General features: G+C 43.0%; 1 protein-coding gene across 1 annotated transcript in view; it reads left to right on the top strand.

Moving 5' to 3' along the window:
- Window positions 1-1,101: 1,101 nt before the first annotated feature.
- The window catches only part of LOC145359147 (putative protein PTGES3L), a 29,311-nt gene continuing 5,011 nt past the window's right edge, over window positions 1,102-25,401 (top strand). Inside the window, exons 1-7 of the mRNA XM_080213564.1 lie at window positions 1,102-1,259; window positions 11,388-11,501; window positions 12,693-12,759; window positions 17,298-17,396; window positions 19,140-19,226; window positions 22,040-22,093; window positions 22,846-22,870. Coding sequence (XP_080069690.1) covers window positions 1,231-1,259; window positions 11,388-11,501; window positions 12,693-12,759; window positions 17,298-17,396; window positions 19,140-19,226; window positions 22,040-22,093; window positions 22,846-22,869 — 474 coding nt within the window. The 5' untranslated portion in view covers window positions 1,102-1,230 and the 3' untranslated portion in view covers window position 22,870. The remainder of the gene's footprint in view (window positions 1,260-11,387; window positions 11,502-12,692; window positions 12,760-17,297; window positions 17,397-19,139; window positions 19,227-22,039; window positions 22,094-22,845; window positions 22,871-25,401) is intronic.

The following is a 25,401-nucleotide window of genomic DNA, read 5'->3' on the forward strand; positions in this document are numbered from 1 at the left end:
GCAATGTTGAAGGGTGGAGGAAGTGAGAGATGAACCAAGTGTCCAGAATTCAAGAAACAGAGTGGTTTGGGCAGAAAAAGGTTGTAGAGATAGGGAGGAGTGAGACCTTGAAGGCAATGCTTTGTACACAATGGTTACAATCTGGGGACAGCACGATGGCACAGTGGTTAGTACAGCTGTCTCACAGCACTAGGGACCTGGGTTCAAATCATGGCTTGGGTCACTGTGTGGAGTCTGCACGTTCTTCCCGTGTCTGTGTGGGTTTCCTCCGGATGCTCCAGCTTCCTCCCCACAGTCCGAAAGACATGCTGGTTAGGTGCATAGGCCATGCTCAATTCTCGCTCAATGTATCTGAACAGGCACCTATCTGATAGGGTATTTTCACAGTAACTTCATTGCAGTATTAATGTAAGCCTACTTGTGACAATACTAAAAAAAATTAAACTATTCCTGATATCTTCTGCGTTACAATTGAGTTATCCAATGACTTCACTTACAAATTCTCCAGCTTAGGGACATTTATTAAAGGTCCTAAACAAATTCAATAAATGTTCCGTGAAGGCAGCACAGTGAAATATGAATCTGATTTCCAGCCGAGATAATTTTGACACCGATGATATACAGAATTTAGCTATCATATGCTTGGGTTGAATAGTGAAATCATTTTCCTAATTAACAGTCAGTACAGCATTAGAGTTTTTCATTGTTATGATTCAAATTCAGGAGGCAGAATAGGCTAGCAAATAATTACCCCAAATACTAATTATGTACAGGATTACATGGATTTGTGACTGCCTCTCTAGCCTGTCATGTTTTATCGCCACTACGAAGCGCTGGGTAATTTGCACCACATTCAGCCTTCTAAATAAACATGCCCTGGACTTGGCAGAAAGCTCCACATTTCCCTAGGTTCGTTCCCGATGCTTCTCGACGTTGCAAAAGTCGATGACTAAGAAAGTAAGGGGAAGAGCGAGCTTGGAGGGCAGTTGTGCAGGGAGAAATCCAGGGCTGGAGGAGGGGCAGGAGAAACATCGGGAAAGAGCAGCAGGTTTTAAAGGAGAAACATTGCCGAAGGGAGGGATCAGCTAAAAATAGCTGCATCTGTTTCTGCCTCACACACTGGAACCAGGCTCAGCCTCAACAAACTCCCCCAACTTGCCACTGAAGTTTTATTTTTATTTTTCTCTCTCCCTTTAGGAGTTTTGGTGGGAATTTATTGGTCAGCTGACTATGTCGGTTTCAGAAGAAACTGATTACAGGTATGTAACGGGTGCGATAATATATTAAAACAATTATGTCCCAAGACTTACTTATCATTTGTAACAGAGGGTATTGTTACTTTAAATATTCGCGAACCCTCCAAACCAAGTGAATTTTCATTCGTTAGAAGTGACTGCACTCCACCGAAAATTCGAGGATGCCATTTCACCCAATGTACAGGGTGGTGAAGTTAGTTTGGGTGGGGATTGGAATCTGAATAGCTGGCCCATGAAAGTTCTACATTATGTGACCTTCAAAAGACCTCCCTGTCGCTTTGTTTCTTTCATTATTCCTTATTCTCATGTTGCCCATCCCTTACTGCCCTCCATTTGCCCATCTGTAACTGCCCTCCACTTGCCCATCCGTAACTGCCCTCCATTTGCCTACCCATAACTGCCCTCCACTTGCCCATCTGTAACTGCCCTTCATTTGCCCATCTGTAACTGCCCTCCACTTGCCCATCTGTAACTGCCCTTCATTTGCCCATCTGTAACTGCCCTCCACTTGCCCATCTGTAACTGCCCTCCATTTGCCTATCTGGAACTGCCCTCCACTTGCCCATCCATAACTGCCCTCCACTTGCCCATCCATAACTGCCCTCCACTTGCCCATCCATAACTGCCCTCCACTTGCGCCTCTGTAACTGCCCTCCACTTGCCCGTCTGTAACTGCCGTCCATTTGCCTATTGGGGCTGCTCTCCATTTGTCCATCTCTAACTGCCCTCCATTTCATAGTCAACCAAATTGATGTGGCTCTGGAGTCACGTGTACACCAGACTGGGTGGGGAAGGCAGATTTCCTTCCCTAGAGGACATTAGTGAACCAGATGGGTTTTTACAACAATCAACAATGGTTTCATGGTTGACATTAGATTTGTAATGCAAATTTACCTTCTGCCTTGGAGTGATTTGAACCTGGGTGCCCAGGTCTTGCCCTGTGTCTCTGGCTTACTAGTCTAGTGAGCGGGGAGGTGATGGCCAAGTGCTATTATCGCTAGACTATTAATTCAAAAATTGAGCTAATTTTCTGAGGACCTGGGTTCGAATCCTGCCAAGGCAGATAGTGGAATTTGAATTCAATTAAAAAAATCTGGAACTAAGAATCTACTGATGACCACAAAACCATCGTTGAATGTCAGGAAAACCCCATTTAGTTCACTAATATTCCTTTAGGGAAGGAAATCTGCCATCCTTACCTGGCCTGGCCTACATGTGACTCCAGAGGCACAGGAATGTGGTTGACTCTCAACTGTCCTCTGAATTGGCCTAGCAAGCCATTCAGTTTAAGGGCAACTGGGGATGGGCAATAAATGCTGCTCGACCAGTGACACCCTTGTCCCACAAATGAAAAAAAACCCACTGCATCACTGCCTTCCCGAATGGTGAATGTGAAGGTGCTGGGTACTGAGGGAGGTGGTAGACATTTTGATCTTTGGTTTTTCTCTGGGTTGTGTACTCCAAATCCAATATCTCTGTGAAAATTGGTGCCTACAAGGTGATGTCTGACAGTTGGCAATTGAAACCAAGTTCTTGTTGGAAGATACTGGGTGAGGTTGTGCTTGCTGGAGGAATTGAATGAGGGTCATTACAGGAAAGATGGGTTTAGAGTACTTGTGCCCAAATGTTCTGAGCGTGGCTAATGAAGTTATTGAGCTGCAGGCCCAAATAGCCACATGGGATGAACATAAAACATAAGAACGTAGAAGTTAAGCTAACTGGCCTGTAGTTACCTTCCTTTTGTCTACCTCCTTTTTTAAACAGTGGCGTCACATTTGCTGTTTCCCAATCTGCGGGAACCACCCCAGAGTCCAGTGAATTTTGGTAAATTACCACTAGTGCATTTGCTATTTCTCCCACCATCTCTTTTAGTACCCTGGGAACTGAGAAGAACATCTGATAAACTCACCTTGTTAGCACAGTGATTGGGGCTGCGTAGACAATGGCTTCCTGACATTCAATATGGATGGTAACTCTTTCAACCACTAACAACTGGGACATTTTCAATCCTGAAATCAAAGATAGTGCCAGACACTATATAACTATCCTTTTTGGAAGAAAGGTGAAAGATGACATGACTTGACTGACAATATTGAAATCTCTATATGTCATTGAGAACTGGAAAATCCTTAGTCTGCTGTTTTAGCATCAATTGGCTGAACAAGCAGTTGGTTCCAATTCCTCAACTCCCCCAAGTCTGTCTCTGCTGGACCGTTTCCTAGCATCACCTGCCGTATTGACCCAGTCTCTGTGTATCTACTTCATTTGTGTTGTTCACACCAAAGTGAATCCTACAAACCCTGCCTTCAGCCAGCTGAAATTGAAGTCCGCCAGGAAGGAATTCCTCTCTGGACTTTGACTCTGGAAATCACATAAACTAATGTTCGTTTCTGTGGTCCCTGTACTGTTAATACCTCTAGTTGTAAAATTCCCTTTTCTACCCCTCCTCCTTGACTGTTTGATTGTGTGTGTGATAGAGTGAGAAGTTGCGAACACGTCTCCCCCAGTGAATATGAAGTGAACTAACTTTCTGCGTTTCCCATGACACAAACTTGCTGCAAATTATTAGTGAATTGGACTGTGCCAACCGAGGGATTGGGACACCATGCCACCACATACAGGAAGTCAGAGCAGTTTGCGTAACTCTGTCCTGTTTGTAATAGGAGCCATTATTTTGCAGGGCATATACTTGTGTTTGTCTCTTTAACACAGTATAGCAGAAGTGAATCTCTTGACTCGAGGGAACAGCAGAAACTGAGAGCGAGTGATCACGCCAGAGGGTGGAATCCCTTCTCAGGCAGAATCATTGAGCAGCCATGAAGTAAGCATGGAAGGACTGGAGCTGTGCTCCAGGGCAGCCAAGGGCTACCAACTCCTGTACCTAAGGTTTTCTTATCCATAAATAACTTCCTTGTTCCTCAACAAATGTGAAGCCTCTCTTGACAATTCCGGAAGGCGGTCACATAATAATACCATACACCACCAGATAACGAGAAGGAGACAGAGGATGCAAAATGCAGAAAGATGTAGTAACTTTAAAGTGCAAACAACAGGGATAATAACCTTAGTTTCTCCAACCTATCCATGCAACAGAAGTCCCATTTCCTGGGAATCATTCTAGTAAATCTTTTCTGTATCACTACCAATGTCTTCATATCCTCTCAAAAATATGATGCCCACGGTTTAGCACAATGCTGCATCTGAAGCTGAACCTATAAATAATGAAAGGCAGTATTTGATTAACTTGGTTGCGTTCTTTGGTGAAATAATGGAGTGGGTTGATGAGTTTGGCACATTTGATATTGTTTATTTGAATTGCAGCCATTTAGTGACTGGCTCACCACCCTAGAGGACACTCAGCCTGCCAATCAGGCTGGGCATCTGGACAGGGAACCTATTTCTGATGCCAGAGGCACATTCCACAGTTAAAGCTTCATAGCATGTGGGGAGACCGCATTGCAGGTTCTCTGTAACTCCCTGACAGAGCCGCTTCCTGTAAGCCAGGTTAGTAAAAACTCTCTGCTCAGAGGAGTTCAAAAACAAGGACGGAACCTTTATAAAACTGTGCTTCGGGCCCAACTGGAATACTGTCGTCAATTTTGGATACTACACCTTTATAAAGATGCCAAGGGGTAGAATTCTCTCATCCGGCAGAGAAGGTTAAGGGAAGATTTAATGGAAGAAATCAATATTATGAAAGGTTGATTAGGAATATATAAGGAGAAAATTGGTTCCAGTGGCAGACAGGTTGGTAACCAAAGGATAGCGATTAAAAGTAGTTGGCAAAGGAACCAGAGGTGGAATAAAGAACATCTTTTATGCAGCAAGTTATTGTGATCTGCCTGAAAGAGTGGCAAAATCGGAGTCAATAATAACTTTCAAAAGAATTCTAGAATCATTACGCTGATTCTAAGCTGAATGGGAAGAATGCCAGTGGCTGGTAACAAGACCTCACTTCAGTTAATTAGGCTGGCTCATAAGTCATAGAATGATAGGGCACAGAAGAAGGTCATTTGGCCCATCATGTCTGTGCCTGCTCTTTATAAGACTTACCCAATTTGTGCCATTTTCATGCTCTTTCCCCATTTCCCGTTAAGATTTTCACCTTCGAGGATTTGCACACTCCACACAAACAATCACCCAAGACCAGAATTGAACCGGGTTCCCGGCGCTGTGGGGCAGCAGTGCTACTGTGCCACCCCAAGAGTTAGATAAATCCTCGAAGATGAAAATCTTAACGGGAAATGGGGAAAGAGCATGCAAATGGCACAAATTGGGTAAGTCTTATAAAGAGCAGGCACAGACATGCTGGGCCAAATGACCTTCTTCTGTGCCCTACCATTCTATGACTTATGAGCCAGCCTAATTAACTGAAGTGGGGTGGAGGGGTAGTCTTGTTACCAGCCACTGGGATTCTTCCTTCTCAACTTTAGATAATCATTCAAGCCAGTGTTTGCATAGTTCTAACTGACAAGTCAGTGGGAGTCATAGCATTGCATTGAGATGATACACTGTGTGCTTAAGCTGACTAAAGCTATTGTGATTCTAAACCTCAATAGTCTGCATTTCTTTGCATATTCCTACGTTCAAATTCAGCCGACATGTGTGCAGATGCTCTAAGCTTGAGTAAGTAGTGTGAGCAAATCGCGTTTATCATTACGGGAAACATGTATTCTATTTAAAATAAAGAAAAGCTTCACTTCAATAGACAGGAGAATAACTTGCAGATTCCTGCAAGGGACCTATATAAAATAAGTTTTCTTTTACTCTGTGGTTTTATTGTTATTTTTTTGGCTTCACCCGTGCTTGTGCATGTCCAGACACACAAAACATTCCAGAATGTTCTCCCAAACTGAGAGGATAATTCTTGAGGGTAATTTGTCTGTGGTTCCTTGCAGGTGTGACTTTACAATATCACAAAGAAGGAGCAACATGACTTTGTTGTTGTTTGTGACAGCTCTTTGATTGCATTTTGTCACACCTCGTTTCTACAGAGTTCATAAATTTTAATTGTAATTTGTATTGCAAGAAGGGGAATCCAGACATTGATCTGTAACTTGAAATTTAATGTAATTTATTGACCAGCAATTGACCTGAGCAACTTACAACCAAATGTCATTAACTAGATTCCCACAGGGAATGCGTGAGTACTGGAAAAAGGCTAATGTAACACCCCTATTTAAGAAGGGAGGGAGGCAGAAGATGGGAAATTATAGGCCAGCTGGCCTGCCCTCAGTCATGGCTAGGATCTTGGAGTCCATTATTAAGGACGAAACTGTGGTGTACTTGGAAATGCATGGTGAAATGAGACTGAGTCAGCATGATTTCTTCAAAGGGAGGTCATGTCTGACAAATCTGTTAGAATTCTTTGAGGAGGTGACAAAGAAGTTAGAACAAAGGAGAGCCAGTAGACGTGGTTTATTTGGATTTCCAGAAAGCTTTTGACCAGGTGCTAAATAAGCTGAGAGCTAATGGTGTTAGAGGTAAGGTACTGGCAAGGATAAAAGATTGGCTGACAGACAGAAGGCAGAGAGTGGGGATAAGGGGGTCCTTTTCAGGATGGCAACCGTTAACTAGTGGTGTTCCACAGCGGTCAGTGTTGGGACCACAACTTTTCACTATATACATTAATGATCTGGAAGATGGAACTGAGGGCCTGGTTGCTAAATTTGTGGATGATGCAAAGATATGTATAGGGACAGGCAGTGTTGAGGAAGTGGAGAGGATGCAGAATGCCTTGGACAGGCTAGGTGAGTGGGAAAAGAAGTTGCAGATGGTATACAATGTGGGAAAGTGTGAGGCTATGCACATTGGTAGGAAGAATAGAGGTGTAGACTGTTTTTTAAATGGGAAAAGGCTTCAGTAATCTGAAGTACAAAGGGACTTGGGAGCCCTGGTTAAGGTTCTCTTAAGGTTAACATGCAGGTTTAGTTGGCAGATAGGAAGGCAAATTCAATGTTAGCATTCATTTCTAGATGTCTAAGATACAAGGCTGTATAAGGCTGTGGTCAGATTCCATTGGAATATTGTGAGCAATTTTGGGTCTCATACCTAAGGAAGGATATGCTTGTCTTGGAGGGGGTCCAGAGGAGGTTCACAAGAATGATCCCAGGAATGAAGGATTTGTCGTATGAGGAGCAGTTGAGGCGTCTGGGTCTATACTCGATGGAGTTTAGAAAGATGAGGGAGTATCTAATTGAAAGTTACAGAATACTGAGAGGCCTAGATAGAGTGAATGTGGCGAGGATGTTTCCACCAGTGGATGAGAGTGGAACTCAAGGACATCACCCCAGAGTGAAGGGACGTTCCTTTAAAACTGAGATGAAGAGGATTTTCTTCAGGCCACAGATGACTGTGGCGGTCAGGTCATTGAGTGTCTTTATGACAGAGATAGATAAGTTCTTGATCAATAAGGGGATCAAGGGTCACGGGGAGAAGGTAGGAGAATGGCGAAAAGAATCATATCAGCCATGATTGAATGGAGGAGTGGACTCAATGGGCTGAGTGGCCTAATTCTGCACCCATATCTGATGGTCTGATGATCTACTAATGTTAAAATAAAGTTCCACATAACTGTTGATCTTGGCACCTATATATTAACTTTTGAGTTGTCCCATCAGATTTGTAAGCCGAAATAACTGACTGCCATTCATAATGACTTTGTTAATCTAAAAGGTAAACCCAACTCCATTTATTTAAATACGTTTGCTTTATGTATTTGCTCTTTTTCAAGTTTATCTCATAACATATTCCTGATACCTATACCTATGGAATGTGAAGTGTACCTGTGCCTATAAAGACTCCACAGTTTTGGTGTGATGCCAAGATTTGCTTCCCAGACTAAGTAACAACTGAACTCATTCTAATACCATTGGAGGGATTTCACTGCCTCCCTCGTCCCGAAATTATAAAATCACGTCCGAGGTTAAAGGACCTTTCCTTGGTCCTCCTCTTGTTTGTTTCAATTGCCATGGCGTATGGGACGGTGTAATTATGGCCAGTATCTTTTAAGTAAGTTTTCAAGGTGTTCTCACTCAAATCTTAAATCCTCAAAATTTAATGGTACAATACATAGCATAAATGTTTGTTTGGTGTGTTGATGTTACCTCTGTTTTGGCTGCTGATCAGTTCATATCATACAATCGTGTAATAATGGCGTGGCAGCCTCTATAATATGTTTGACATTTCTTTTGCTATCATAAGGGTCGATTAGCTCAGTTGGCTGGACAGCTGGTTTGTGATGCAAAGCAGCACCGAATGCGCGGGTTCAATTCCTGTGTCAGCTGAGGCTATTCATGAGAGCCCTGCCTTCTCAACCTTGCCCCTACCCTGCGGTGTGGCGATCCTCAGGTTAAATCATGGCCAACCTAGGTCATCTGGGACTAGGGTGACTCTACATTTACCTAATTGTGTCAAAACAATGTTAAGGGCCCACTTCATGGTTAAAACTTTATTTATTATTGTCACAAGTAGGCTTACATCAAAACTGCAATGAAATTACTGTGAAAATCCCCTACTCACCACACTCCAGCACCTGTTCGGGTACACTGAGGGAGAATTTAGCATGGCCAATGCACCTAATCAACATGTCTTTCGGATTGTGGGAGGAAACCAGAGCACCCAGAGGAAACCCATGCAGACATAGGGAGAATGTGCACACTAATACAGACAGTGACCCAAACCGGGAATCGAACCCAGGTCCCTGGTGCTGTGAGGCAGCAGTGCTAACCACTGAGCCACCATGTTGCCATGTCTTATTGGAGATTTGCTTAAATTCAGAATAAAATGTGAAAGTGGAAGGCAACAAAACCATAATAAACTCTAATGCTTACATTGAAAAAACATGTCTTGGCAAGAAACATGCTCTCTTAATTATATTGGAAATTCCAGTTTTCTAGCACTTACCACTTTATACGTGATTTGCAATTTTTATACAAAGGCGTACTTTCTGACTTCAGGCTATTCATAATGAAAGCCAGTTATGACTAACTTATATTTCTGGTGTTACATCACTGTTTAGTTAGTGAGAGTAAATATCTAACTGTGAATGTTGATAAACATGCATGGAGACTTGGCTAGAGACAACAACAATTTGAATTTATATGGTACCCTTCATTGTAAAATAGAACCTAAGTTATTTCACAGGTGCTTTCTCAAGCATGATTTGACACTGAGTCATTTTAGACCAGATAACCGAAAACTTGGTCAGAAAGGTACATTTTAAGGAGAGTCCTAAAAGAGGGTTTTAGGGAGGGAATGCCAGGGCTTAGGTTGTAGGCAGCTGAACAATGGTCACATTTGATGGACTGATTCAATCAGGCATGGTTCCTCAGTAGTTATCACTACTGCCTCACAGTACTAGGGACTTGGATTCAATTCCAGCCTTGGGTTGCTGCCTGTGTGGAGTTAGCAAGTTCTCCTGATGTCTGCGTGGGGCTGCTCCGGTTTCCTCCCATACTCCAAAGATGTATGGGATAGGGTGACTGGCCATGTTAAATTGCTCTTTAGCGTCAGGGGACTGGCAGGATAAATACGTGAGTTTACGGGAATAAGACCTGGGTGGGATTGTTGTCAGTGCAGACTTGATGGGCTGAATGATCTCCTTCTGTACTGTAGGGTTTCTATAAATGTTCAATAGGCCACTGGAGTGCAGAGGTCTAGGGATTTGTAGCACTGAAAGTCATTACAGAGATGGGAAGGGAAGAGACCATTGAGTGAATTGAAAACAAGAATTAAAATTTAAAATCTGGTACTTATTAACCAGGAACCAATGTAAATCAGCAAACACAGGAGAGATGAGTAAGCAGGACTTCTTTATTCATTTGTGGCACATGAACATCACTGACTGGCCAGCATTTATTGCCCATCCCCAGTTGCCCTTGAGAAGATGGTGGTGAGCTGCCTTCTTGAATCGCTGCAGTCCACATGCTATGGGTTGACCCTCAATGTCATTAGGGAGGGAATTTGAGGATTTTGACCCAGCGACTGTGAAAGAACGGCAATATATTTCCAAGTCAGGATGGTCAATGGTTTGGAGGGGAACTTGCAGGTGGTAGTTTTTCCATTTATCTGCTGTCCTTGTCCTTCTAGATGGAAGTGGTCGTGGGTTTGGAAGGTGCTGTCTAAGTTTCTATGGTGATTTGCTGCAGTGCTTCTTGTAGATGTACACACTGCTGCTACTGAGCATCAGTGGTTAAGGCATTGAATGTTTGTAGATGTGGTGCCAATTGAGCGGGCTGCTTTGAACTAGATAGTGTCAAGCTTCTTGAGTATTGTTGGAGCTGTACGCATCCAGGCAAGTGGGGAGTATTCCATCACTTGATGTGAGTTCGGACATGGGCAGGGCAGTTTTCGAAAACTGATCTGCATTTTTAAAAATTCATTCATGGGACATGAACGTCAATGGCTGGCCAGCATTTATTGCCCATCCCTAGTTGCCCTTGAGAAGGCGGTGGTGAGCTGTCTTCTTGAATCGCTGCAGTCCACATGCAATGGGTTGACCCACAATGCCATTAGGGAGGGAATTCCAGGATTTAGACTCAGCGACTCTGAAGGAATGGCGATATATTTCCAAGTCAGGATGGTGAGTGGCTTGGAGCGGAACTTGCAAGTGCTGATGTTCCCATGTAGCTGCTGCCCTTGTCCTTCTAGATGGAAGTGATCATGGGTTTGGAAGGTGCTGTCGAAGGATCTTTGGTGGATTGCTGTAGTGAATCATGTAGATAGCACACACTACTGCTGCTGTGCATTGGTGGTGGAAGGAGTGGATGTTTGTAGATGTGGTGTCAAGATTGGCATCCTGTCATTGCCTTAAGGATTGCTGGCACCATAGCTGATGCCAATGGGTAGAACATATGGGATTCATGATCACTCCATTGACACCCAGTGCCTTGTAGGTTAAAAATTCCAATGATCAAACTTCATTTACAAAGGGCTGGTGCACATTTAAAATCAAAGGTCTAATGCCTGCTCATCATCTTAGCTTCACTCCCGATTTAGCTGTTAAGTCCCCACCTAAAACTTCAAACTGCAAAATGCGTGCCCACTTCTTTATGCTTCTACTTTCAACACCCAAAGCTTTAAGAATTAAAGAGTGACTAACTGCACTTTGACGCACTTTTATTTCGACAGGCTGCCAGCAAAGACACAATGGTATGACCGTAAGAACTATGTGTTTGTTGAGTTCTGTGTGGAAGATAGCAAGGACGTTGATGTTAAAATTGAAAAATTCAGGCTGATCTTCAGGTAAGAAACTATTGTGTTTGCTCTGCATTATTTATTTTGTAGTATAGATCACTGCTCCATGTATATTTAAATGCAAATTTGAACTGACACAGTGCATTGGCGAAGAGGTAACATTAAGATGATACTTAAATGATACTAATCTGTCATCGAATGACTTCTCGTTCTTGTGTGCCTGTTGTCACCGAGAGAATCGCAGTTAATAGATGGACTCTTTTAGAACTGTGCTTCAGTCAGTCAGTCCAGAGGCCTGGTTCATTTTAACTCATAGATATTGTCTGAAACTCTAGCTATAAGAAAAGTTGAATGTGGATGCTGATTGCGACTAAATATTTTAACTGCAGCCAGATGGCACAGTGTTGCAGAATTCCAATGGTATGTGTCATGGAGTTAGGAAGACTTACTCTCAGCTCAGTGGATTCTCAATTTCAATCATGCCATTGTGAAGAGCAGATGTGAAGTGCTGCTCACAGAGGGAGAAATATGAACTGGTTACTTTGTGCTGCTTTCACCTTGCTCATTGACCAGCTGCACAATAAGAGATCAGGAGGTGTGACATGGGAGCACTGGCTAGATGACCCTAAATTTCCAGAGATTGTGGTGCAGGGCAGGCAGGTTAAGCTCATTTTGATTCCTCTGATGAAGCAACTTGCTTCCCTTATAGGCATCTTATTGGGCGGCACAGCGCCAGGGTTCTGGGTTCAATTCCTGGTTTGGGTCACTGTCTGTGCGGAGTTTGCACATTCTCCCTGTGTCTGCGTGCATTTCCTCTGGGTGCTCTGGTTTCCTCCCACAATCTAGTTAGGTGCATTTACCAAACAGGCGCCACAGTGTGGCAACTAGAGGAATTTCACAGTAACTTCATTGCAGTGTTAATGTCAGCCTTATTTGTGACTAATAAATAAACTTTACTTCTATCTCACCCAAGACCCTGGCTGTGAACTAAATGAGTTGTGCGCACCCGATAACTAGAAAGCTACTAAAGGCGACTTTACTTGTGGAAAATGAAATATGTAGCCTTGTAAATACAAAGGCTACAGCCCTCTAACTATTAAAGAGGCTTAAATTGTCAGTTAAGAGAAAAACCTGCTGCTGGACTGCTTTGATTGATGGTTATAATTGGCCACATACTTATATGGGTGAATATGAATTAGTGTATTTACCGGCACTTATTTTACATTTTGATTTCAACAGTTGCAAATCAGTGGATAACATGGAACTCTATAACAACATCGAACTATACAGCAAAGTAGAGCCAAATGTAAGTAGACGCTATGTGGACAGACATCAGTTTAACTTGCTTAGTCTAAAAGTATGTCCTGCAGGCATGTGTTCAGTGAAAAATCTAGCGCTCCTAATTCTGTGTCTTGTGAAATTTATTGCTTTGACTATTTAAATCAATTCCGATTTAAAGTCCATCAAGTCAATCCCACTGTTAGCCTAGTGATTGAAGACATGGTCTGATGTAGTGCCAAGCTAACTGTAAGTTCAGCTTTAATTCCTTGTCTGTGCTGAGTTGGTTGATCTCTAGTCTGAACAGCAGTTTAGTTGGTAAATAGCTCCTCAAGACAAAGAGGGAGAAAAAACAGCTAGCTTTCCTGTCCTTGTCACTTTCCTGTCCTTGTTGCTTTCTAGCATTACTCATTGGAGAATTTTTATGTGTGGATTTGCATATTTCAGGAGTGGGAATTTTGTGCCTATCTGAGTTTCTCATGTGGTATTTTCCCTTCATTTTTCCTTCACTCCTACACTGAGCAACCTTTCCTTGGTATCTTTTCCTCAGCCCCCCCTTGCTCTCTCTCTCTTTCACTCCTCCAAGTTTCACTGTCCACCATTCTCTCCAAACTTCTCCACCCATTTAAACTTTCCTATTCATACAATGTGGGAGTCATAATCTTATGGAGCAGATATAAACTGTCTTGATGGGTGGGCAGCTAAGATCCGTTTAAATGTCATGATCCAAAGTTTTTCAAAGCCACGGACATTTAAACATGTAAAAAGCAGACTTAAGTTGTCAGTTGGGGTTAAGAAAAACATCCACTGCTGGTCTGTTTTGACTGATAGGCCAGTGGTTGTAGGTGGTAATAAAAGAATTTCCATCTGTTCCTGCAGTTTCAACAGAGTTCTTTGCTAACATTTTCCAAGGGTTGTTATTGCATCTGAGATAATTATGAATGGTGGGCTGACTTTCAAAAACATGTAATGTATGTTGAGGAGGAGTCACCAAGTTCAAGGTTTGATTGATGGTTTAAAGGGGTTATTAAGGGATTATATGGGTGGAATTATACAGCTTCGCTTGAACGAGAATGGAAATTCCCACTCAAGGTCACTGGAGATTTCTTGTTGTCGGATCCTTGCCCGCTCTGATTCTGTGGCAGGTGTGGTGGTAGAGTTCTGGCCTATGTCTTTGATATGGTTGCTGTGTATGTCAGATTGAGCATTTAAGGGGATTTAAAATCTTTCAAAAGGGTTTCGTGAATGGGAGCTTTTTCATTATCAACTACGAATGACTGAGAGCTCTATTAGATTGTTAAAAAATTATTATTTCTTTCGTTTCTGCATGATTTTTAACACTCTCCCATAATGGATACTGGGTGAATAACTATGGAGGGGGCATGGAGCTATGAGAGTGCGTGGTGGGTGGATAGAGGCACAGGTTGACATGGAGGGGACATGGGGATATGAGAGGTGGGTAGGAAGCTCGAGTTGACAAGTGAACAGTGGGTGTGGGGCTGTGAGGAGCTTAAAGGGCCTAACGACTTTGAAAATAACTGGGATGAAATCTTAGAGGACCAAAGTAGGTCTTCTGTTCAGCCCAGTATGGACTTGTCCAGCCCCATGGCTACCCAGAATCTGCTTCTCGTGTCTGTGGACCCAGCCCTAACCTCCCAAGGATCCTTGGAATTAAACATGAACCTGTTAAACTGAGGCAGGTCAGCAGAGCTAGGGTATGTCCCCACTTGAGTTACCTACCTCGGTAGTGAAAATCTGGCCCCTAGTATGAGTAATAGTGACAAGATAGCTGTTAAAATTCCAACAAATTCATTAATGTTCTTTAGGAAAGTAAATTTTCCAACCTTACTGGTTTGGTCTAAGGGTGAAATTTTACTAGTATGTCTACCCAATGTTTGTATGATCCTGCTGAGGCAAACAGAGAATGCCATTCTCTGAGCCTTGGCCGCCTCCGGAATTTGGGAGGGCATACTGGTAAAATTCCAGCCTATATCTCACTCCAGATTTCCAACAATGTGGTTGATCCTAAACTGCTCCCTAAAATGGCCTGGCAAGCCATTTGGTTAAAGGGATTAAAGGATTGGCAAAAGATTCTCACCTTGCCAGCAATGCCCACATCCCATGAATGGTTGACTTCCTTCTGTGTCTAGGATTCTTGAAATACAACAAAGCACCCTGGCAAACTCCCAATTGCTTCGCCATTGTCCTTCCATTCATCAACTTAGACCTAAAGTATTGTGTGGAGTTTTGGTCTCCTTTTCTAAGAAAGGATATATTTATATAGAGGGAATCGAAGGTTCACCAGGCTGATCCCTGGGATGGCAGGAATTGTCGTTTGAGGAGAAACTTGAGGGCCAATTTGAACAACAAAAGGTCGAGAATGTAGCCCAACCCATCACGCAAACCAGCCTCCCATCCATTGACTCTACACTACCTGCTGCCTTGGCAAAGCAGCCAACACAATTAAGGACCCCATGTACCCTGGACATTCTCTCTTCTACCTTCTTCCGAAGGGAAAAAGATACAAAGTCTGAGGTCATGTACCAACCGACTCAAGAACAGCTTCTCCCCTCCTGCCATCAGACTCTTGAATGGACCTACATTGCATTGTTGGTCTTTCGCTACACCCTAGCTATGACTGTAACACTACATTCTGCACTCTCTCGTTTCCTTCTCTATGAATGGTATGCTTTGTACAGCACACAAGAAACAATACTTTTCACTGTATGTTAATACATGTGACAATAATAAATCAAATATTCACTGGAATTTAGAAGAATGAAAGGGGATCTAATGAAATGCATAAAATTCTGACAAGGCTGGACAAACTGGATTCAGGAATGTTGGTTTCTTGGCTGGGAGTTCCAGAGCAAGCAATCACATTCTTCGAGGTAGGCCATTTAGGACTGAGATGAGGAGAAACCTCTTCACTCAGAGGGTGTTGACCTGTGGAATTGTCTACCACAGAATGTTGTAGAGGCCAAATCACTGAATATATTTAAGAAGGAAATAGATTCCTAGGCTCTAAAAGTGTCAAGTGGTGTGGGATGTGAACCGGGGAATACCGTTGAGTTAGAAAATTAGCCATGTCCACATTGAATGGCGGAGCAGGCTTGAAGGGTTAAATAGCCAACTTCTGTTCCTATTTCTGTTTCTATCACAATACCTTGACTACTGTTAATCTGCTCAACCGCTCCATCCCCAGTAGGTCCAAGGTTTTCTTCAGAAATCTTATCATTTCTGCATGTGACCCCTAGCTTCAATCCCTCAAGTCTAGTGCCCACAGAGTTATATTCAAGTGAGCCAAGTTCACAGAACAGTCAAGGTGTTGCCTTGAAAAGTTCCTTGAGACCTCATTTTTTATTCAATTGAAAATCAGTACTTTGCATTGCTGTTAAAGACCAGATGAATTATGAGGTAGAATCATAGAATCCTCGCTGTACAGAAGAGGCCATTCGGCCCATTGGCCCTGCATGGACAACAACCCAACTCAGGTCCTACCCCTGTAACTGCATGTATTTAGCCTGCTAATCCCCTGACACTAAGGGGTAGTTTACCATGGCCAATCAACCTAACCCGCACATTTTTGGACTGTGGAAGGAAACTGGAGCACCCGGTGGAAACCCACGCAGACACGGGGAGAATGTGCAAATTCCACACAGACAGTGACCTGAGGCTGGAATTGAACTCGGGTCCCTGGCGATGTGAGGCAGCAGCGCTGACAGTTGAGCCACCATGCCGCTGATAAATGGGTAGAAATATGCCAATTTGACAGTTACACAATCTAACCTAACTTGTGCAAATTTCATGAGATCTTTTTAAACGTCACAGGCAGGTGCCTAAAGCAGACATTGGGCTCCTTAACATGTTGTGGCCTGAAGCCTGTTGAAGAACTCAATTGAGAAATTAGTGCAGGGTGTGTGAGGGTGCTAAGTTTATCAATGATCCCTGGGTCCACCAACTGCATCAACTCTTGAAGAAAAAAGGTCTGCTGCCAAGAACAGGAAATCTCAACTAGCCACCCTCCCATCTTCTGTAATCTGCTAGAACCTCTCCTCGGGGAAAAAAATCTGATTGGTGCTGCTGGAGAGGCAGGCAAACTGATATTGATGTCTTTGCTCATTTGAGCTGTCTAAAGTGATGCAATCGGCATTGCTAGCTCACTCTGAGTATGCTGATGAGGTTGGAGGACTAACTTCCATCAGTCCACAGGCTTCTCAGTTCTGGCATGCACTGGCCATCCTGTGCTAAAATCAGACTCAACGTACACATCCACACAGCAGCGGAGTGAAATACAGAGCTGGAAGTGGCTTCCTATGTCATTTCTCTTCTTACAGATGATACCAGACCGGCTGAGATTTTCCAGCATTTACTCTTCTGGTTTCAGATTCCAGCATCTGCAGTAATTTGCTTTTATCCAATGGCAGTTGTTTTGGCCTTATATGTAACACACAGACATTATTTTAATTGCACTAAAGCAAGTTCTGTGATTATGTATTATAGGAAAACAGACTTGCTTTCCTTTATATGGGTTTGGTTGATTTTTACTTCTCTTTCCATTGACAGGATTCGAGACACAAACGTTCAGATAGGTCTATAACTCTCTTCATGAGGAAAGTCGATGGTAAAAAGGCTTGGCCAAGATTGACCAAAGAGAAAACCAAGGTATTATTCTCGGCTAGTATTAAAATAGGTAAATTGGCTATGACTGGGATCATTTTAGTGACCTAATTGCAACAACTGTGGCAGATTCCATTTGTAGATGTTGCAGTGTAAGTGGAAAATATGATTTTGTTATCCCGTTTTCCCCACTCTCCCACTCACGGGTTAAAAATACAGTCCAATGTAGTCAGCTGTTTTGCACCACCAAGTGACTACAGGGAGAAGCACTGGCAGAGGCCAGGAAACATTTAGATTTACAGCAATATGTTTCTTTTCTTATTGTAAAATGGGAAAGAGGGAAAGGCAACTGTTAGCTTACAATGATAGATAAGTTATTATCTTCTCCGCACTTTGGTTTGTCATTGTAGGTGCATTGATGAGATTGGTGTGTTTCAGCTTCAGTGATAATGCAATACATCTGCTTCTTGCACCATCTGGCCTTAGTGGGGGTAACAGGTTCAGTTTTGCAACTCTGTGCAGTTTCAATGGGCCTGCCTGGAAGCACCAGTGAGAGACAGGAACCATTTTACAGGAGGGTTTTATCTACAAGATATCGACAAGTTTACAGCATTCATTTCGCTCCAGGCTGGACAAAAATCATTTCGAAAACCTAGTTGTGCTGCTTCTGGACTGACCTCAGTTAGTTCCTTTAATGACCCTGCTTAGGCCGCTCCACATCTAAGACCAATGAAGAAGTGTGCATAGCGCACAATCTCAGCAGTGCACCTATCTATGTAGTTCTCCCACATAAAGCTACCAGCTTTATTTCAGGCAGGAGCCCTGATTGCCCAGAGAATAGATCTCCATCGACAAGAGTAGCAGTTCTCAACTTGGGGTCTGTGGGTGGCTGCAGCGACGTTCCAGGGCATTTGCGCCCACAGCTCATCTACAGGTGGACGACATGGGCAATCGCCCAGGGTCCTGTGACCAAAAATAAATGAATAGGGTGAAGCTGGAGGCCTTCTCTGTCGCCCCATGTACTCCCAATCGGAGTACTCCTCTGTTGCACTTTGGTGTTCCTGGTTCACTATGCTTCAGGCTCCTGCTCTCTCCCTGCGTTCCCGTCCTCGCCAGGATGCTGCTTTCACCATGTTCTGCTCTCTGCATGCTTCATATGCTGTCACCATTGTGTGCTTCCCCACCGTTACTTGGCTTCCCCCTTGCTTCCCTGAGTGCTTTATGTTCTGCTCTCCCTGGGCTCCTTCTTCCTCCATACAAAGATGGGCAGGTTCTGCAGTGGGAAGGCTGCACACACTTACTAACATCTTACTAACAAATATACCTGATTGCAATAACATGGTTTGCTTGCAGCATTTTCATATTATGAGTATTTTATAGCATATACTTTAGGCAGAAGTCCATGATTACTAATCCATTTGAAAAGGCATCCTTCAAACAATAAAACTTGAGAGTCACTGAACTATCATGAGTAGAGGATTTTTTTCTGTGATTGTAATTGTTTTGGGCCCTGTTTTTCCAACATGTGTATGGATAGTAAGCAAATTGCAATAGTCCCCGCGATCTCTAAATAGGATTAACTGACTAACAAGTGGTGGTTCTGAATTTCAGATACAAGATATATTTTTGCTTTGGACGTCATTTGTTTGTGTGATTCATCCTAATTGCGTGTGCAGCCAGGTCCCAATGGCAAGTTCACATTGCTGTGCACTGGGGAATCTGTCCCTGCATTGTTTATATAGAATCGACTGGAGCTTATATAAACCCTTGTGTGTTTTTCCTTCACAGCATGCCTGGTTAGTGGTGGACTTTGATAACTGGAGGGACTGGCATGACGATGATGAGCAGATGATTGACATGGAAAGCTATGCAAATGTACGTTTGACCTCTGTGGAGTATGACCAGTTGCTAAAACTGGAAATGGCAACTAAAAAAATTAATTAATTTATTTTATTGATTTCTTAGTGTCAAAAGTAAGCTTTCATTAACACTGCAATGAAGTTACTGTGAAAATCTCCTGGTCGCCACATTCCGGCACCTGCTAGGATACACTGAGAGAAAATTTAGCATGACCAATGCACCTAACCAGCATGTCTTTCAGACTGTGGAAGGAAACATGGGCACCTGGAGAAAACCCAAGCAGACATAGGGAGAACATGCAGAGTCCGCACTGACAGTGACCCAAGCTGGGAATTGAACCCGGGTCCCTAATGCTGCTAACCGCACTGTGCCATCGTGCTGACATGGGCTGTTTTTCTCATTATCTTAAATAGGGAGATGGCTTTACCTGTAGAAGTCTAATATTCTAGACATATAAAGCCTGTTTTACATCATGGCACTGTAACTGTTTGACTTTCTGTTACTATTTTCCTCATGTCATTGTTAGTCTTCAGTAATGTGCTTTCAAGTTTTCCCCACCACTTGGGCTCCTATTGCTTAAATATTTAATTTTTTTTTATTAGTGTCATGAGTAGGCTTATATTAGCACTGCAATGAAGTTACTGTGAAAATCCCCGAGTCGCCACACTCTGACACCTGTTCAGGTACACTGAGGGAGGATTTGACATGGCCAATGCACCGTTCCAGTACGTCTTTCAGACTGTGGGAGGAAACTGGAGCATCCGGAGGAAACCCCCGCAGACATGAGGAGAACGTACGGACTCCGCACAGATAGTGGCCCAAGCCGGGAATCTAACCTGGGACCCTGGCGCTGTGAGACAGCAATGCTAACCATTGTGCCACTGTACTGCCCAGTTACATGGCACAGTTCATGGGAAGCAATGTGTGCTTCTCACCATAATGAGTATGCTGTGCAATAATAATGATAAATGCATGTGTCAGAATTATGGCCTGTGACAAGACCTCTAAACTCCGTGAACCCATTGTTCTGTTCAAGATGAATATTGAAACAATTGGCGCATCAAAGTTTTATGCATGTTATCACCATCAAACCAAATTTTCTTCAGACTTTCGGCTTAAAGTTTAAATCAGCATTATTCTCCTTTCCAAACGGTTGTTATCAATTTTTGTCCATCGAGCTGATTAAGAAAAACCTACAACATTGATTCCCAGCTGAATTATTATTTCTGCTCAACTGCATTTCAACAAAACAAAAACTTCTCGGAGATGTGGCTTCCGTAACAGTTCTGTTTACCTTCAAAGAATACCATGTAGAGGATGATAAACACAGATAATCTACCAGCTCCCCCTATCCAAGCATGCTTCCTGTTGTTCCTCCAGCTGTATGTACACAGATGTACTCTCCACTCATATCTCATTGGTCCATATGCTTACCTGAGCCCTCATTCTCTGATCCAAGCAAATTCACTACAACTGGACAATCACAGTCGATTCTCCATTGCAAGCTGTGTCATGTCTAGGTTTGTTAGCAGCTCTGTTAACATTGTACTTCGTGTGGAAAGCGAACGAGGTGGATCTTGGTTTTTTGCCTCTAGTTAGTCCTATGTAACTGTGCAGAATGTGAATTGCACTAAATCTTAGAATCCCTACATTGCATAAGAGGCCGTTCGGCCCCTCAAGTCTGCACCAACTCCTTGTCAGATCATCTTACCCAGGCCCTCTCCCGCACCCTATCCCCACAACCCCATACGTTTCCCATGGCTAACCTATCTAACCTACACATCTTGGGGAACTATGGGGCACTTTATCATGGCCAATCCACTTAACCTGCACATCATTGGATTGTGGGAGGAAACGGGAACACCCGGAGGAAACCTACGCAGACACAGGAAGAACATGCAAGCACCACACAGATGGTCACCCAAGGCTGGAGTTGAACTCTTGTCCCTGGCACTGTGAGGCAGCAATGCTAACCACTGTACCACCACCTAGTTGTTATAAATAACAACTAGGAGCCATCAGTTAATCCCCAAGTTCAGTATTCCCCAGTCCTACCTTCTTTCAACAACTGCATATTGTTGTTTCCACCTGCCTCCTATTAAGCCCAACATACTCACTCAATTTATGCTGCTTTTGCCTTGCACATGGACCCTGCTTCCATTGCTTGCCTTTTTCAGATGAGCATAATAAAAGATATAATACACTATCTCAATTGATTGTCTAAATAAACTTCCTTTTGGCCAACTTTCATTGACGCAGCCCATTGTTTGCTCTAGGCCAGTTTAGTTCTTAAGGCTGGCTCCCCTCTCTACTTGCCACATCTAGGGGGCTCCTTTCAACCAAACCAAAACATGTCTTTCTCTGTTCCTTGGTTCTCTCCATCGACAGGAGCCTGACCTTTGGCATATTGCTAGCTCTCTGGAGTCTGGAGAGTACAACAGTCCAATAATCCAGTAACTGAACTCCAGGATTTGGCGAGAATACCTGAATCTGTTCCAAAAAATAATCCCTCCCAGCATTTAGCGTCAGATGCTAGCAGCATCTGAAATGTACTAAAATTCCACTTGTAGTCCCAGATTGTTTTGTGTTATTTTTGATGGTTACCTTATTTTATTTGATAAATGAATGTTTTAAGACCCTCGTTGTCTAAGACTAAGTGTATTTTAAGGTAAATGTCTATAGTAAAAGCTTCTAATCTCTTTAAAATGTGACTCATAAAACATGTTCCTAAATCCTTATCGCATGCATTTTTTAAAATTAGAAAATTTACTGGATTTCTAAATCAATGAGTGAATAAAACTCAGCTTAACTTTTTTTTTCTGTTTCAGATGTTGAAAGATCTGAAGAATACTGGGCCACCTCCGGCAATGGATGATCTAGATGTAAATATTCAACCACAGGGGAAGTGGCTTTAGTTAACCCAGAGTCCAATTCCTTTCAACTTGTTATAGTTGTCTCAACTGACCAAGATAACACATTCCAGCAAGAAGTAGAAAATGTCTCAATGTGCATTCCCAAAAGCGTAAACCACAGGACACATTTCCTCGGGCTGTTTAATCATTTGGGCATGGCAAATACAGAAAAAATATAGGCAGGAAGAATATCCACTTGTAGGGGAGGCTGCCAATAATCTTAGGTGCGGGAACCGGAAACTTTATTCTCACACTATGGCATCTAATAAATGAGAGAAATACTTGGGGCGCAACCCTACAAAAAATTCTAAATGCCAAATGAACAAGAAAATGGGAGAGAACGGCATGGGATTTTTTTTTTTGGCAAGCTGTGAATGGCAACCTTACGACCACATGGTGCAACAAAAGAGCCCGGTTGCGATTCTCGCCAGTAGAGGGGGAGGTGGAGCCTAAGCTTACCGGTGAACAGTGCTTGGGACACCATTGCGGAGGTGCCCTGATCTCCCAGTGTAGTGGGAGACCTCCTGCCAGCAGCCCCTCCCACCCGCCTCCCCATAGACATCGTCTACCCCCCACACCCCCACCCCCTCCCCACTGATTGGTCCCTAATTGGTGCTAATTCCTCCCCTGAAGGACATTAGTGAACCAGAACATCTTTTATGACAATCTGTGATTTTCTGCTTTTTTTATATACTAATTTTGTATAAATTCTCTGTTTCTAGGATGAGCCTCTGGACAGTGTTTAAGGTAAGTTGAAGAAGAAGTGTAAAGTATAACTTTTTTTGTGACTGTCAGTGGTATGAGGACCATAAGATAAAGGAACATTTAGGCCATTCGACCTGTCGTGTTTACTCTGTCATCCGATCATGGCTGATGCTGCTGCAGCACCCCCATTGGGACACAATGTAATTACAGCCTAACAACAATAAGACAATGGCTGGAATTCTCTGACCTCCCCCACAGCTGGGATTTTCCAGTCCCGCTGCAGTGAATGGAGATTATGGCTGATGCAGACTGGAGAATCCTGGCCCATGAGATCTTAAGAAAAGGGAACAGGAGTAGACCATTCAGCCCTTCACAAATGCTTCACCATTTAATACGATATTGGTTGATCTAAGACTCAGTCTACTTTTCTGCCTTATCTCCATAACCCTTAATTCCCCTATTGATTAAAAACCAAGCGATCACAGCTTGAAAATATTCAAGGCCTGGCCTCCACAGCTTCCTGGGGTAAAGAATTCCAAAGATTCACCACTCTTTGAGAGAAGAAGTTTTTCATTAAATCAGCCTTAAATGAGCACTGCTTTATTCTGCGACTATGCCCTCTGGTCCTATACCTTCCCATGAGTGGAAACATCCTCCCAACATGTACCCTGTCTAACCTCCTAAGAATCTTATATATTTTCAATTATATCGGGGGGAAGTTTTCCCATTCTGCCCACCGTGGGAATCATAACAGGCAGGGGGTGGACCATGTAAAGGCCCATTGACCTCAGGTGGGATTTTCCATTTTTACGGCGAGCGTGGCTGGAAAATCCAGCCCATCATCTCTCGTCCTTTTGAACTCCAAAGTGTACAGACCCAACCTGTTCAATCTTTCCTCATATGGCAGTTCCTTCCATTCCAAGGATCATCCTCATAAACCTCCTCAGTACTGCCTCCAGTGATAATACATCTTTCTTTAATAAGGAGATCAAAACTGTACACTGTGTTCTAAAAGTAACCTCACTAGTACCTTGTAAAGTCGTGGCAATACCTCTTTTACATTCTGGAAATGAAAACCAGCATTCCATTTGCCTTCCCTGTTACCATCTGCACCCGTATGCTAGCTTTCTGAGTTTCATGAACAAGGATTCCCAAGTCCCTTTGTGCTGAAACTTTCTGCAGTCTATCTCCATTTAAATAATAATCCGCCTTCTCATTCTTTCTTCCAAAATGAACAATCTCACATTTTTCCACATTGAATTCCATTTGCCAATTTTCTGTCCACTGACTTAACTGGTCAATGGGTGGAATTTTACCGACACGTGTCCAAGGTTTGTACGATCCCACCCAAGGCCAGTGGAGAATTCCGCTCTCTGAGTCTCGTCCGGCCTCAGAATCGGGGCAGGCATGCTGGTAAAAATTTGGGTCAATATCTCCTTACAATCTGCCTTCTCTCCCACCTTTGTATCATCTGCAAATTTGGCTACAGTACTGTCTGTTCCTGCCTGCAAATCATTAGTAGAGATGGTGAAGAGCAGTGGTCCCAACACTGACCCCTGTGACACTTCACTGGTTACTGCCCTCCAACTTGAGAAAGACCCCCTTATTGCTACACTGCTTCTTGTTTACATAGGGAGATTCCATTCAAAATGAAGGCATAGCTATTTTTAAAGGAAAAAGTTAACAAGAAGCATATTCTGACATCAACTTTTTAATAGAAGAAGTTAATCTGCTGAGAACATCTTGTAGTTGATTCTGCTTTTATGGATTCTGCATTGTACTTAGTTGCACAAGATGTTTTAGATTTCCTTACGAAACATGATTATCAATTTCTTTCAGCATTTTCTAAAGCTAAAGCTTGCGCTTAAATGAGCGGAAAGGAAATGTAATGTCATAAATTGCATTCATTCAGTACAGCAAATATAGAACACTTGGCTGAAATTTATGTACTTACATATCTGGTGGAATGTACTGATTGTAAAAGATAACTTTTGACTCATCCCTACTGGGTTGGTTAAATCTCCTCCCATTTAACAAATGGGAAGAAGAAAAGAAACTAGGGATTTGAATTGGAGAATGATCCCATGTGTGAAAGAGAGATGATGTGGAGATGCTGGTGTTGGACTGGGGTTAAAAACAGAAAGAAGTCTCAGAACACCAGCTTAAAGTCCAACAGGTTTATTTGTAGCAAACGCCACAAGCTTTCGGAACAGGCTGTCCCTTTGTCAGGTGGGTGGGAGTTCTGATCACAAATAGAGCACAAAGACACAAACTCAATTTACATGAATAATGATTGGAATGTGAGCCTTTACAGCTAATCAAGCCTTAAAGGTACAGACAATGTGAGTATGAGAGCATTAAGCACAGGTTAAAAGGATGTGTATTGTTTCCAGACAGGAAAGTTAGTGAGACTTTGCAAGTCCAGGCAAGTTGTGGGGGTTACAGATAGTGTGACATGAACCCAGGATCCCGGTTGAGGCTGTCCTCATGTGTGCGGAACTTGGCTGTCAGTCTCTGCTCAGCGACTCTGCGCTGCCGTGTGTCGTGAAGGCCGCCTTGGAGAACACTTACCT

The sequence above is a fragment of the Carcharhinus amblyrhynchos genome, chromosome 27 (genome assembly GCF_965287045.1).
Source record: "Carcharhinus amblyrhynchos chromosome 27, sCarAmb.v2.hapA, whole genome shotgun sequence".
Classification (NCBI taxonomy): Eukaryota; Metazoa; Chordata; class Chondrichthyes; order Carcharhiniformes; family Carcharhinidae; genus Carcharhinus; species Carcharhinus amblyrhynchos.